The 15,256-nt window shown below is 41.8% G+C and overlaps 2 protein-coding genes across 2 annotated transcripts; both read right to left on the bottom strand.

Annotated features, from left to right (window-relative positions):
* Nucleotides 1-187: 187 nt before the first annotated feature.
* Nucleotides 188-3,231, bottom strand: lyrm2 (LYR motif containing 2). The gene is made up of 3 exons (XM_076083622.1): nucleotides 3,134-3,231; nucleotides 2,225-2,365; nucleotides 188-803 (listed from the first exon to the last, which is right to left on the bottom strand). The coding sequence occupies exons 1-3, from the start codon at nucleotides 3,176-3,178 to the stop codon at nucleotides 723-725; spliced, it is 267 nt and encodes an 88-aa protein (XP_075939737.1). The 5' UTR covers nucleotides 3,179-3,231; the 3' UTR covers nucleotides 188-722.
* Nucleotides 3,232-5,485: 2,254 nt separating this feature from the next.
* LOC142941940 (tyrosine-protein kinase FRK-like) lies at nucleotides 5,486-14,863 on the bottom strand. Its single transcript, XM_076084067.1, has 8 exons — nucleotides 14,592-14,863; nucleotides 11,925-12,046; nucleotides 8,674-8,822; nucleotides 8,360-8,528; nucleotides 8,095-8,253; nucleotides 7,051-7,232; nucleotides 5,897-6,062; nucleotides 5,486-5,694 (listed from the first exon to the last, which is right to left on the bottom strand). The coding sequence occupies exons 1-8, from the start codon at nucleotides 14,861-14,863 to the stop codon at nucleotides 5,486-5,488; spliced, it is 1,428 nt and encodes a 475-aa protein (XP_075940182.1).
* Between the last annotated feature and the right edge of the window lie 393 nt (nucleotides 14,864-15,256).

Here is a 15,256-nt window from a genome sequence, read left to right on the forward strand (position 1 = left end):
TACGCTGCTGGAGGCCCAGGCAGTATAGCTGGGCCTTTAGAGGGAAGGGAGGCACGGGAGAACCAGGACTGAGCGGGGACATACTGTCAGACCTCTGCTGCAGTCAAACTTGAGATTTCCTAAAGGGAGTCTAATGCTTGCAAATTCTTCCTCTTTTGTCCACAAGGAATGTCAAAATCAACACAAATTAAAGTTCTTTGGAGTAGCTTTAAATAAGAAAATGATCAAATAACAAATGTTTCATTTTAAAGCAATATAGTTTGGCTCGACACAAATTGAATAAGATATTGGGAAAACAATTACATAAATACATTGCAATGAATTCTTAATTATTTTATCTTAAATATATATATATGTGTATTAGACAAATAGTTACTTCAAACACTACTTGGGAGCTTATTACAAGTATCTATGGGTGGCCAGTAGTCCAAATTTATATTTCTTTAAGAGGTGATAACCACTAATAAGCTGCCACTCAAAGGTCTGTCATATAAAAACAATATATTTCATCAACTTGAACTTCCCTACTCAGGTGGTACCGGTACAATCAACTTTGGGCCCGAGGCCATTAAGAAAGTTCAGAGTTGTGTTGCTGTACGTTTGATGTAGTGAAGCTCATACATGGTGATAACTCTGTGGATATGAATAATGTCCCTGTCCACGTTTAGAGTCTCCAGAGTACGGATCCAGATCAGTCCACCGTCCACAGCAGGTCCCGGTATTTAACTGCCAGCCAAAGCCATAGACGTCTGCAGCTCCTCTAAATGGTTGTTAGCTTGTGTGATCATCATACGGATGGCATCCTGAAGGAACAATGAGAGGAAAAACAGCAGTGATGGAGAGAGCAGAGGATGCTGGGAAATTAATTAATATATACTAAATTATAACCCATTGCAACAATATGTATCAAAATGAATACTTTCTCCATCGTTTTTGATTAATTCCTAAACTTCTCAGAATGTAGAAACAATCAAGTTTCAACAATCTTCCCCTTTTAAGACTTTTCAGGTGAAAGTAACTTAAGGCTGCATCTTAGGCTACATCCACATCCATCTTTTGCTACGTTTACACTGAGCGTCCACACTACTCCAGAGTTTTAGAGCCTCGTAGTGTGAACGGTGGAAATGTAGACCTTTGAAAACGATGACGTAGACGCCCGCGTTTGCTACTTGATTGGTTCTTAGCAGTCATGACGTGTCCTTTCGTCACACCGCAGGAAGAAAAACTACATCAGCCTTGATCTCTAGAGGTTCATACAATATGGATAACGGATTACAGGCGTTGCTAACTGTGCTGTCTGTACTAGCAGCTGTTGTGCAGTTAAATTCTGCTTTTTATAATGTTACAAATGCCGACATGCGATGGAAGCGAGCAGTTATTGGAGCGATTCGCAGTGTGTCCAGCGGCATCATCAGCCCGACGTAGCGGACGTCTGAAGTCACGGTTTGCGGATGTGAGGAGGGCGATGGACACAAAACGGAGGACTTTCCTTATTAATGCTTATTTTGTTCTGCACTACTACTGTGAAGTTCACAAAGAAACAAAAGCATAAATGCTCTCCAGTACGACAGGGACTTCCAGCCAGCCGGCAGAGCTACGAGTGTGACAGCAGACAACGAGACCAAGAAAATGAGTGAGAGACGTGTGTTGACCAAATATACTGAAACCGTAATCTAGCAAACTTTGATTTGTAAGTGTTAATTTCAAAGTACATTTGATGTGTGTGTTTGAGAGGGATAGAGAAAGACCTGCAGCGTTGTGACTACGTTTTAAAATGTTTTTTGGAAATGTGTCTGAGTTTATAAAGGCAGATTATAGAGGACGATCTTAAGTATCAAGGTAAACCTTTCATTTTAAAAGAGTACTATAATACTCGGTTATATTTTTTTATAACCAAGCAACCAATATACTTCCTGTTTACACTGACACCTGCATGCCCAGTGTACACGAATAGTCATGTGGTATTCGTTTTCAGGCTTCCGTATGGACAGAAATCCTTCCGAAAAAACGGTGCAGGAATGCCAGTGTGGACGCAGATTGTTTTTTGTTTTAAACAGAAATGTATAAGTGTGGATGTAAACTTGGGTCCAACTTTCAGATAATATCCTGATTAACGTAACTCCTGTTCTGAACATGACATCAGCTCTTCACTCGATCCAACAGACAGGCAGGGCAGTTCTAGGCGCCCTGGCTATGTAATGGAACACATTATACATCTTCTTACCTTGTCTGTGGCATTCTTATTCCTCTTGAACTCGTCTCTTGCCCAGTCACTGAGGTACTTCCTGTCTGCCTCGTCTGGTACCTTCCGTATGGTCCTCATCATATTTCTGTAAATCCCCAAAACCCGTTGTCTCTGTAAAAACTGTCAAAGAATCAACAGGTTAGCAGGCCAGCTAAAAACACATCTTTTTGTGAAACGCCTGGCTTTTGAGAGTCAAGAATAATCAGAATATCACAATATAACAGTTCCTTGTCATAGCACAGACTCTTGCACAAGTTGAAATGAACTTCCATGTGATATTATGCAAGGACTGAACTAAACGTTGGAGTAAACAGTGTCGACTGCCTGGTGAAGTTAACTTAGATGCTAACACTGGGTTAGCCTGACTAAATAGCTAGCCCTCTAAACAGTCTGGAGGAACGTGTGTTGCTGTCATGTGCCATTGACATATCAAAGCCGGACTCATGCATTTACCAGATAATCATATACCCGAACTAACACATTCATAAAGGCACAGTTTAAAAATGTGGGCAGGCAAAGGTCTCCGTATGAGCATGTTTTGACTACCTGTAGTAGCGTTATTTGTTTGCTAATACCACCTCCGTGGTAGTAGCTTAGGTGCCAGTAAATGCTTTTTTAAACAGAGCTACCAAAAAGAGTTGCAAAACAGACAAAAGTCTCCCTTGAATTGTATGAACGATTAAAGATGGACAAAAAGATTGCAGCTAGCAATTCTCTACAGACGTAACGCTAGGGTTAGCCAACAAGCTAACGTCGCTAGCAAGATAGCTTAGGAGTTGCTGTCGACCGGAATTGCATTACAACTGTGAAATGGCCTATAGTGTGACAACCAGTCCAGCTCTTAGCGATATTAAGTACAGTGCTCCTTCCGTTGTTGTGTGCATTTACCTGTTTTAGAGAAAGCGCTGCAGACGGCAACCTTGAGACTACCATCTTACGCGGCTTCACAACCGGATGTTGTGAATGAGTTACTTCTTTTCGTTCAATAGCGGGTGTCAACCGTTGCCTATGAGGTTTATACCGCCACCTAGCGTACCGGAGTATGTAGCGTCACGGTTTCCTGCCTCGGACAGCGCCAGCCTCATCATAGAGTGGCCCAATCCCAGTGTCCCCCCTAAAGCCTCAAACCCTGAACCCTCAAGGATTTACTGACGTCACCTGGTTGAGTGTGAGAGACTGTGAGGGCTTGAAATGGTGTAAATAGGAATGGGACAGCACTTTGCTGCAACATATCATGTTACCATGAAAACAACAAAAAATATGATGTATAATTGTGGGTATTTATTTTATACTTTGTACTCCCTGATTTGAAAGTCTTCCAGGCTCTTTTCTCACAAGGAGAGTTTTTTCAGATAATCTATTTACTTGTTTTTGTCAAAACAGCTTCAATGACAAAATCAAATATTTGATGAATAAATAAATAAATATCCTCTGATTTCATGTGTTTTTTGTTCCATCTTTAACCCTTAATGTTTCTGAGTAAATTTAATAAGACAGGCTGAACACAAGTGAGCCATCCTCTTTGTTTACCTTTTTTTTTTAACGTCTCCATGCGTCCACTGGTTACCCCGTGTTTAACGTCACATTGCAATGATTTGTGGGTAATTCCCTTAGGCTAAGTCAGCATACCATGCTGACTTACGGAAAGGGCTCATAAAGGGCTCAAAATGTCTGCCAGAGAGCCTCAAACACTTGACAATTTGACAGTGGGACAGCCCTAAACCCTCACGGACTTCGCGGGAGCGCGCCTCAAAGTCCGTGAGTCCGTAAGGGGGGACATTGGGATTTGGCCTCAGAGACAGGGGTTTATAAAGTGACTTGAACAGGTGAGGGGAGTTGTGCTGATGAGGAGGGAGTGCTTGATTAGAGGCAGGTGAAGGGAGTTAGGCTGATGCTGAGGGAGTGACTGACAGGTAGAGTGAGGAGGGTGAAGCTACACAAAGACACAAAGACACACAAGGCTGATCGTGACAATTTGATGTTGTCTTATGTTCTCTGCTGTCATGGGAATAAAACTTGACTATCAAATATTCACCTTTGTTTTCCCTTCCTCTTTTACGCAGCAATATTTTGAAAACTCCTAGAAGGTAGTAGTCTATATTACGAAACATTTTTGACCTAAGTTTTCACGAACAAGAGCATTTCTATGAAATGAGGTCAACAAATATCCACAAATGCCTGTTAGTGCATATACAATATTTTTATGAATATTGACAAACTATTCAATTTTCCTAATTTAGTACAATTTTAAATCCCAATTTGACTTTCAATGTTCAGGGTAAATTTTCCAAATTTCAGTATCTCACCGGATGTTTAGAAGTCTCTCTGGACTCAATCAGGTCCTTCAGGATCCCATGTGAAGACGATCAGGAGCTGCTGTGTATCGTCCTCTCTCCTAATTTAGTTTGGAGGTAGAAGGAGTTTCCTTCTGGAGGGCCAGTTCACCAATCGCTGTTTGCTCCTGACGATCTTTCAAGGGTTCCTGTTCATGACGCCAAGTTTGTGGTGGAAAAACTATATAATAGTACCGAGTGAGTCCTATAATACTGAAATAAGGAACATCGAGAAAAGAAAGTTTGTCTTTAAAGTATTTATTCTCTGCGCAGAGAGGGTTCAATCATCACACAGAGTGCCTGTGAGCAGTCTGTGGGATGAAGAGCCCCGTGTGTAGTCTGTGTACATCTTACAGAGGCTCAGTGCATAGGGGAAGGGAATGGGAGGGGGGGGGGGGGGGGGGGGGTGTAGGATGAGTCCCCACTAAGACATCTGTTTCTGCTTCTAACCTAAACATTCTGTGATTTACTATCTCCAAGTTAAACATTCTGTTACTTCCTTTTATGGAAGCTATAGCAGACATCCCATATGTTCTTGTCAAACATTAAAGCGCACACATGCATAAACAATATATATAGTCTTGTTATTGAGTCAGGAAAGTCAGTCGAAAAATACTGAGCACAGGGGAAGTTTCGATCACAACTTTCAGACACAGCCTGCCTGAAAGTGCACTCAGTTGTCAAACAAAGCCAAACCTAGGAGTGCTGCTGCAGTTCAAGCTTCCTCACTGCATGGCGGATACAGCCACACCATTCTATCAAGCGCAGCTCAAGCATTTTAGGTCCTTTATTTCACCGCAAAGGACGGGAATTATTAAATCACATTTCAATCTGTTGCGTCGTAAAAACATCGACGTATGTTCATGTTTGGAATCATGTGATTTTTGATTTAGCTTCAGTGCAAAAATTATGTTGTCTCCCAGAGGTCGTCCTCGATCACGTCCAGGTCAAAGAAGACCTCCAGCTTCCACTGCAGGGTCTCAAATGTGGGCCGATCCTGGTCGTTCACCTTCCAGCAGTCCATCATCATGTCATACATGACTTTGGGACAGTTGGGGGGGCTTGGCATCCTGTAGCCCTGGGAGACCATCTGGACGACTTGGAAGTTCGACATGGCTGGGGGGGGAGGGGTCATAGAAGGACATTATAGCTTATCTTGCAGGAGACAATTGTTTCGCATTAAAATGTTTGAGCCATTTAGAAACCACAAGAAAAAAAACTGCGCTTTGACTTCTGAAAATTCTGAATACATCACTTCCCTTTATTTAAATCTCTCTGTTCAGAGAATCATTTATGACTAGGGTGACAAAAGTCTCACCTGGGTAAGGCATCTGTCCAAACGTCATGATCTCATACAGCAGAATTCCAAAAGACCAAATGTCCGATTTGATGCTGCACTTGTTGTCTAGGATGGCCTCTGGCGCGGTCCACTTCACAGGGAATTTAGTTCCTTCTTTGGCTTCGTACACATTTTCATTCTTTTTCTAGAAACAAAAAATATATAGATTTTCTTTTACTGTCAGTAAGTCAGCTTTAGTGTAGAGATTCGGCGGCAACCTCCGGGTGTGAAAAGTGAAGCCAATGAAGCAGAGGTGCCTTAAGGCACAAGCTGGGGGGATTTTTTAGGGAATATTTTTTGTATTTTGTCATGAACTGTATTCATGACAAACTTTTTTTTGTCACACACGTTCACACAGTACGTAAATATTACATAGCAAAAACAATTATTTCAAGTCTTCTTTAATACAGCATGATGTTCATTAAATAAATTATGTTTTTTCTTTTGAGTAAAATAGAGCATAAAGCAGTGCATGCTTTAGGGCGGGGCTACCTTGCGATTGACAGGTTGTTACCACGGCGTTGTCCTGTCTGGGAGTTGTCCATGTTTTCGTCTTACAATTTAAACCCTTTTACACTGTTTTCAGTTCATATTAGCTCATTTTAACATTTTTGTCGCCTACAAATGTCTCATTCCACGTTCGGTTGTACTCAACTCCACCCTCTCGTGTCAATTCTGGTTATGAAAAAACAAGATGGCAACCGTAGTCCACAAACCAATGGCTGACGTCATGGTGACAACATCCACTTCTTATATTCGGTCCATGGCGAAAACCCTTACTGTCGCAACATGGCCGGACAAAAGTGTATTTTGAAAGGGTGTCTGATAGATAACCGTTATCAACATGTGACAATACCTAAACTAAACTGTTTGACTTGGGTTGTGGAGTATATATTAGGTCGTATGATAAATGTCAATAAATGAGGGAAATGTCTGTAATTAGTGGGGAATGCAGGCTTGCTTACACCGTTCCAACACCTGCCTAGAATCCTTGTACAATAAGTTGATCAAAAAGTTAATTTACCTAGGTAAGTCTTTAGTGTAGTGTACATTTTTATTTTATGTGATTAGTGAGAATGACTATGACACTTGCTACATGGATTATACAACAGCACTTTGAATGTCAAACCCACCATGATGACCCTGGCGAGGCCAAAGTCAGCCACTTTGCAGATGTTGTTCTCGCCCACCAGGACGTTCCTGGCTGCCAGGTCTCTGTGGATGTAGTTCTGCAACTCCAGGTAAGCCATGCCCGACGCCACCTGGGCAGCCATCTCAATCTGGTCGGAGAAACCCAGCGTGGTGCCCTGATCCTCTGTCATCAAGCAGAGAGGCACATAATCAGTCGCAGTCCTACCGTGTTTCAGGTATGATAGGTGGCAGTGAAAGAACACAGGAGCCCAAAGTGTCAGGGGCACACAAAATATAATTCAACAAGATACGTACAAACAAATAAAAGAGACACAAAGACTACAAAGTAGGGGTGTAACAGTTCACAAAATTCTCGGTTCGGTTCAATACGATACAGCGGGTAAGGCATCAAATCTTCACACTAGAGAGGGTTAAAACCAAAGAGTGCAAAAGAATTGTTGCCATTTATTGTTCAATTTATTTCAACTACACTTATTTTCAAGGTGAATTTAGAAGGAAAAAAGTCTGAAGAGGCCAAACCTCCACATGACAACTTCAACTCGTAGTTTTTTAGCCTATATTTGCTTACCTTTTGGCAAATTGCCACCACTAAAATGTATGTCAAATTAGCTATTAGCTATTGCTTTTTGCAGTGTATCCAAGGATGTACACACAACTATAACTGCATTACTTTGATACTGAAGACTCAGATTATCAGGGAAGTTCTGGAGTTAAAAGGATTGTCTTTAAAAAAAATAAAATATTAAAAACGTTTAAGATACGGAAAGTGGGCGGACCTGGAATCTGCAATGGAATTTGTACACAGGGCAAGTGATTCATAAGCTACTGGGCTACCCATTAAAGTGAAATATGTGCAGCTGAGATCAAATTTTTGATTTATAAACTAGGATCTAGAATGGTTTTGTTGCTGTGGGATAGATCTCTACCGCAGCCTGACCCTTGCACATTAGCGTTGGACTCTGACCCTGCCATAAAGAAGCAGGAGCTCATAATCACGTGGGAAAGTTGGTGACAGCTCGTCTTACTGTGGAGGTACTCCAGCAGGCTGCCGTTGTTCATCAGCTCTGTGATGATGAAGATGGGCTCCTCCAAGGTGCACACAGCGTACAGCTGGATCAGCTTGGGATGCCGCAGCGTCTTCATGATCTGAGCCTCTCTCAGGAATTCCTTCGGGTCCATTGTACCTGCGAGAGGTGTTCAGTGATGGTATATTAGGAGTGGAACTTTTTTTTACTCATTCCTGAATAGTATGATCCACCTACGACAAGAGAAAAGGAGGCAGTAGCGTACCATGTTTGAGGGTCTTCACCGCGACTAATGTGGTTTTTTTCCACAGGCCCTCGAACACGTCTCCGAACTGACCGGCTCCGATCTTCCTCAGCAGCTTGATGGACTTGCGGTCAATCTCCCATTGGTCCGCCGTGTTGTAGGACAGGCCGTAAGTCTGCGGAGCCTCCCTCTACACGGACGGGAGAAGTTGCTGTTTACTGAGATGACAATGTGACTTTATAATGTATTATTAAAAAGTGTGCCAAAAGAACAGAAACAAACAAAATAGAATTTAGACAATCAACAGGATGTGTTAAGTTCACAGCATGTCTGACTTTTTTGCATGGTTTGCGAAGCACGTCCTGCTTGGAGTAATGTTCCACTAACTCCTCCAGTGTTTCAAAGGATCTGCTCCTCGACATACAGTAGTGACCGTTCTCCAGTTTTTTCAGCTTGTAATGCTTCACCTTCCCACGGTCCAGCACTGAAAGACAAGTTAATATAGACAAGTCAATATGAGGGACGTACTCAAGAGTCAAGAACTGCATAAATAAGTTTCCCTCATGGCACAGGAGCTGAGGGAAAGTTTTTAAGCAAAGCAAGTCAAAGCGCACGTTTGTCACGGTCTTGCTCACACAACCAGCATGAGACATTCTAAGGAGCTTAATGTACAATGAAGTTTCCATTTCCATTAATTTCTAAAATATAGATTTGCTGTGAGGAAAGAATATGAAGTGCTGCACTGGGTCACAAAATGTGGTTTTGGAAAAGTATGGGGTAAGTAGTCGAGTAACAATGAAAAGAATAAATAAGATAAAAGATAAAATAAAAAAAACGATGACTTTGAATGGAAGTCTGTGGTATTGGTTGGCAGTCTAAAAAGCATCCGAGGCCCTCTGATTGCAGGTTAAAAATCCTTTATTGATATTTTTATTATTCCTATTCCTTATTATTCCTATTATTGTCAATATAGCATGTCGTCATGATAGAAGCGTGTTTCTATTAACTGCATTAACTGTGGTTTAACGCAGTGTTAATTAGTAAGGGGTGCCGTAATTTATACAAAGAAGGATCAGGAGACCACAAAAGCAATGGAAAACGTCAAGTGGTTAATGGCCTGAGGTGCGCCTTTAATTGTTTTTTAAATGACAGATTATTACCTCTATGAGTTATATAAGGAGGTAGTAAGTTCCAAGCAGTAATTGCACGAAAGATAACTACTTTTGAGGAGGTTTGTTCTTGGGGTTAGAGGCATCAATGGGCGACCGTGGCTCGACAGGGACGTGTCACGTGTCGTAGTGTACCTGAGCAATACACTGAACCCCAGGCTCCCCGGGTGCCTGTCATTGGCAGCCCACTGCTCCCTATATACAGGGATGGGTCAAATGCAGAGACAAATTTCCCCCTTAAAGGGATCAATATAGTATAATAAATTAAAAATGTAATTAAAAAAATCAATTGACCTGAGCTATCATTCCTTGTGTGATGGTTATGTCTGTTACATGTGTATTGTAACTGATTGAAGAAATATTCAGGTGTCTGATTAAATACTACGTTTCTGAAAAACATGAAGGCTATAGTGAAGTTTAATTTCCACTGAGAACCATGACAGGCGAGAGTGCATATATGCTGTATTAGTTATCGTTGAACACTGGAGTGCTAATCTGGCAGCTCGTTTTTTGAACCAGTTGTAGTTTATTTATGTCCTTATTCGCTGCTGCTGACCATATGAATGAACAGTATAGCAGGTGACAAAAGACCAAGGACTGTAACACCTGACAAACAATAGAGAGTGTTAAATAAGCAAAGCACTTTCTGGTCATAGCTATGCCCCTTCCCATTTTAGTGACAATGCTGTCAATGTGCTCTGACCACGACAACTGTTCGTCCAACACTACACCCAGTAGTTTAGTCTTCTAGACCTGTTCTATTGCCGAACCTGACATTGACAGGTGAAGCTGTGTGTCACCATTAAGCATATTCCTTGAGCCAAACACAATACTTTTAGTTTTAGAAATGTTCAGGGCTAGTTTGTTCACTTTCACCCAATCAGACACTCTCTCTAGATCCTGATTCAGAATGGTTGCAAGTTCCTGGTTGTTTGAAGCAGTGCTATACAGTGTCGTGTCATCTGCACACGTTACCATTTTGGCATTCTTAATTGACAAAGGGAGATCATTTGTGAAAATAGAAAAGAGTAAGGGGCCTAAGCAACTTCCTTGTGGAACCCCACAGCTAACGTATCTACAGTCTGATAAACTATCATTATAAAAGACTCTTTGCGATCTATCAGAAAGATAACTGACCATCCGAGTTTAGTAATCATAATATCATGGTCTATTACATCAAATGCAGCACTGAAGTCAAGCAAGACTGTGCCGACCATTTTCTTATTGTCCATCTGTATCAGCCAGTCACCGTTAGATGGGCAAGGGCAGTTGCTGTTGAGTGACTCTGTCTGTATGCATGCTGGGAACTAGTAATGAGTGTATTCCGAATAAATAATCCTGTATTTTGTTTGAAAACGATTTTCTCTAATAATTTGCTCAAAATGGGGAGTATTCTAATTGGACGGCTATTTGTACATGTGAAGGCTGATTTCTTGTCCTAACTGTGATAGTCGTAATGCTACAACTTCAATGGACACAGTCCCAGTATCAGCTTTGTCTAGCTAGCATGTCACAGAGTTAACCTGAGCGAGGACACTGCTAACTGTGAAATCCGTCAGGTGTTAAAAAAAATCAATGGACACAATGTCATTGTCGATCTAGCATCTCACCAAGTTAGCCTGCGCGGGAACACTCTGTTAACTGTGATAGCCGTAATGTTACAAGCCCAATGGACACAACGTCAATGTCGATCTAGTCGACCTAGTATCTCACCAAGTTAGCCTGAGCGAGGACACTCTGCTCACTGTGAAGGGCGGCCCGACAGCGTATACTCTATGCTCTCGTTAGCACGCCACTCGATTAGCTAGAGCGGCAGCGCTCTGCCAACCGTGGAAAACGAACAACGTTTATAGAAAACAATGTTAATCAATCTCACTGATTGCTCCCTTCACGATTTAGGTGGCCCTTATCAGACTGGTGATGACCGACGATAGGGGCATCCACCAGTCCGGGGCTCGATGGTCCGAACGGCGAAACACACCGGCAGCTTGTCGCAGCCTTTGGAGGGCGAGAGATCCACAACTCTGACCGGTGGTCACAAGGCTACAGCGACAAGCTCCAATATGTCTTGATCGAGGTCACAGGTGACTTTGTTGATATAAAGACTACCTGCGCAAGTGCGAGACAGAAGATATCCAGTGTTGAGCACTGCCTCTGGCGGTCAGTAGGATGAAATAGAACCCATTTGCGATATCTCTCTTTTGTGTTTTCATTTTCATTAGCCACCATAGGCTAATGGTCCGCTATCAAACCACCTACGTTTTGCTGCTCAATTGAAAAAGCGTGCGTTTTCTTACTTCTGAATTCTACTTCTTGAAAGACAAATCGCGTAATTTCATCTTTCAAAATGTACACAATCCCTCTTCGGAGGAGAACTTCTTTAAAGTTGCCACTGTAACATGTTTATCGTAGCTTACCCGAGAGGGACTGCTCCCCTTTGTCACTTTCAGAGTTTCTGATGAGGAAGGTGCCTTGCTGATTCCCTCTTGCCAACAGCATCTTCTCTGCATCCAGCCTCTTTGTGTTGGGAAAATACCATCTGCGAAATCGGAATTCAAGCAAAAAAGAGCCGAGCGGGTCAAACAAAATGGCTTTCTGAATATAAATAATAATTTCTAAAGTAAATTCAACCGTCTGGGGGCCCAAAGGTTCACTGGTAATTTGTATTGATTTTAAATTGGCTTATCGATTCTGTTGTTCTTACTATAACAAAACATATATAACAATCAATAATGTCCTTTTTGCTGTTCTTTTGTTAAAAAATCCCCTGAAAGCCCCAAGCTCCAAGCAAGTATTGTGTGTGTATCAAAGCCTGATATATCTTCTTCCTCTCTGCCATAGAGCTCCATTGTCCAAAACTATTAAAAGCACATCAGTGAGCATCAACTCATCAATGTTCTTTCATCATCATGACCATACCCACTGTTTATTTTCACTCACTTCATGCACAGTCCCGCTGTCACTAGAGCACCAAATGTGTATCAATCCACCGCTAAAAATAGTGCCCACTAAATGCAATATTTCCTCCTGTTTAATCAACGATCGTTTTAAAACGACAGTGCTCAGCTGTTATAAGAAATGCCTTAGCATCTTAAAAAAAGTATAGCTGATATACAAGACCTATCTATTGTTAAAGACTCATATCCTCAGTGGGAACGAGTGGGTTTGGGGCTGAGAGTCACAGACGGGCTGTGAAGTCTGACTAATTATTGTCGGTTTGGTCTTTTCATGAGATTTGTTGACAATAAATAAGATATGAGACCAGCCTTATCCCCTAAGACCTTTATTATTTTAGTCTGGATATCTTTTAATCCTAAATAATTTCCTGACCACAAACTAACTTCAACATACATAAGGAGGTGGTCTCTGGGGGCCCCACAATATATGTTTTACCCCAGGCCTCCTGAGCAGGTTAATCCGGCCCTGATTAAACTCCAGAATAGCTATAGCTATATATAATAGACGGCTATGAAATTTAACCAGAAGCTTAGTCCACAAGCCCAGAATATTAAAACGGATTATTTAACATTACACATTCTGAAACCAATTATTGTCCATCCAGTTTGTTATTTAGTGAAACTGTGACACAAATGTTGCCTGGACTGATGCAGGCAATCAGAACTATTTTTAACCCTGTGAACTATTTTTAACCAGATACAGCTGAGAGGAAACAGGTTCCACTGAGGAGGCTAAGTTAGGGGTGGGAATCACTAGAGGTCCCGCGATACGATATTATCACGATACTGCGATATTCTGAGTATTGCGATAACATATATTGCGATTTATTACTTTTTTCAACTTCAAATTATGTCCCCAAAGGAAAACTGTGTCAACATGTTTTATCTAATAAGATAAAGTTTTCAGTCTGTTCATCTCACTTCAATCATTTTTATTGCAGCAAAATATGATTGTCAAGCAAACAGACTGACCAACAATGTCATAAATGTTGCATGAACCTGACAAACTGAACTGTTTGTATTACTACATAGTCCAACTTAACTAAATGCAAACGTGTGGACTCAGTATATGAACTATAACTTATATAAGTAGGATATAAGAGTTATATAACTCAGTATAACTTGCGATGCGTGGACGTCGAGGGCAGAGAGACAGTTATGCGCTGCACTCTCCCCATGAGCCTGGCTACTGTTGGCACATTTAACCCCGTTGTGAGGCCAGATGTCTCTTTGTTTTGACCAACTTCCTACCAATCACGCTGACCCGGGACCTTTCCTGACCTCACCAGAAAACAACTCAGCACCATCTAGTGGACTGAAAAAGCAATTGATTTGATTTTTAGTTTATATAATAAAAGATCGATACTTGGCGTCCATGTATCGATACAATATCGCCGCGCAAAATATCGTGATACTATGCTGTATCGATTTTTTTCTCCCACCCCTAGGCTAAGTAGGCCGACAGTGGGTCACAAATACGGGTTGGACTTCCTTTGTGACGTCGCTTTTCCCAAGACTTCGACTACACACGGCGATAACGGTTTTATTTGTGAAAACAATGCATGGAGAGGTTACCACATACTGTAGCGTCTGAGCGAGGCCTTTCGTGACATGTTAAGGCGGTTACCGGCAGCCACAAATGTTTCTTGCAAAACCAGTTTCTGTGACTTTCCAGAATGTCAGTCGTTAAACAGAACATACAATAGAGAGCAGTCCTCAAACCATGAAATAAGTCTGCATTTTGGCGCTTTCGGTTCCCTTGTGTCAAAGTCAAGGTTTTTTTTTTAAATGGGTTTTTGGTTAGATGCTTCAAATAAGGTCTTAGGTTAACACAAGCATAAGAGATTTGAAAGTTAATTTTTTTAATAAATTAAGATACGTCAGTTAACAGCCTACTTGTGAATTTTGAAGCTTTTACGTGTCTTCAAAAAGGTGATTGCTAACAAGTGGCTAAATTAAACATCATGTGTGGACATTATTCAGCACTAAAGACAGAAAAAAAAAACATGTCACAGTGTTTTACCTTTGGAGAAATGACTTAAACATTGCATGTTTCTTATATGTGGAATGGTGTTTTCTATCAGCGACCATGACATGAATATGCTAATGACATGATGGGCTACTTACGGCTCTGCGTCGATACTCTCCATGGGCGCCACATAGTTAGCCGGGATGTATCCCTGTTTGGATGCAGAGACCCCGGTTAGGGCTTTCACAAACCACCAATAGCCGGGACTTTTAACGAGAGCCTCTAAAGTGTCCCCCGCTTTAACGCTCAGGTCCTCCTCGGTGCGTGCGGAGTAATCGTACTGGGCGATGTAATAAACCCCGGCTTTTGCCGGTGGAAGCAGCGATAAAGCTGCTTTTTTACGAAAGCCTGACTCACGAGTCATCTCCATGGTACGGCCGTCAATCACTGCGAGCAATTCTGTGTTCGGGAGTAAGCAGAAACAGTTTGGGGGAATCCCTTCGCCTCCTCGCTCGTGTTCCACATTACATAAACAAATACAGATGGAATTTATAATCCCTGCGGGATCGGACGGCAGCAGTCTTTCACCCCTCAGCGAACACAAACACACTCTGCCACTTTGTGTGTGAAGTTTCCTGGTTGGTCCTGAGAGTTAATTTGGTGCCAAACACCTGCACCTCCTGAGGAATGGGGAGCGGCTTCTCAATACCCAAGTTCACAAGTACGGACTTGTGAGCTGTTGGAGTATGGATTTGGAGTCTGGACTGGTCTAGCAGCCTTTGTCCAAATGAACATGTGAAAAAGTACATGTTTTTCTCAGTTT

Source organism: Anarhichas minor, unplaced genomic scaffold, assembly GCF_050575085.1.
Source record: "Anarhichas minor isolate MPS153535 unplaced genomic scaffold, ASM5057508v1 ptg000136l, whole genome shotgun sequence".
Taxonomy (NCBI): Eukaryota; Metazoa; Chordata; class Actinopteri; order Perciformes; family Anarhichadidae; genus Anarhichas; species Anarhichas minor.

Excerpts from the sequence above, each read along its gene's own strand:
- lyrm2 (XM_076083622.1), bottom strand. The coding sequence starts at position 3,178 with ATGGTAGTCTCAAGGTTGCCGTCTGCAGCGCTTTCTCTAAAACAG. Across the intron at positions 2,366-3,133 it reads CAGCGCTTTCTCTAAAACAG|TTTTTACAGAGACAACGGGT; the intron begins GTAAATGCACAC and ends ATTCTTTGACAG. Across the intron at positions 804-2,224 it reads ATAAGAATGCCACAGACAAG|GATGCCATCCGTATGATGAT; the intron begins GTAAGAAGATGT and ends TTGTTCCTTCAG.
- LOC142941940 (XM_076084067.1), bottom strand. The coding sequence starts at position 14,863 with ATGGAGATGACTCGTGAGTCAGGCTTTCGTAAAAAAGCAGCTTTATCG. Across the intron at positions 8,529-8,673 it reads TTCGCAAACCATGCAAAAAA|AGGGAGGCTCCGCAGACTTA; the intron begins GTCAGACATGCT and ends CCGTCCGTGTAG. Across the intron at positions 6,063-7,050 it reads GCCTCGCCAGGGTCATCATG|AAAAAGAATGAAAATGTGTA; the intron begins GTGGGTTTGACA and ends TTTTGTTTCTAG.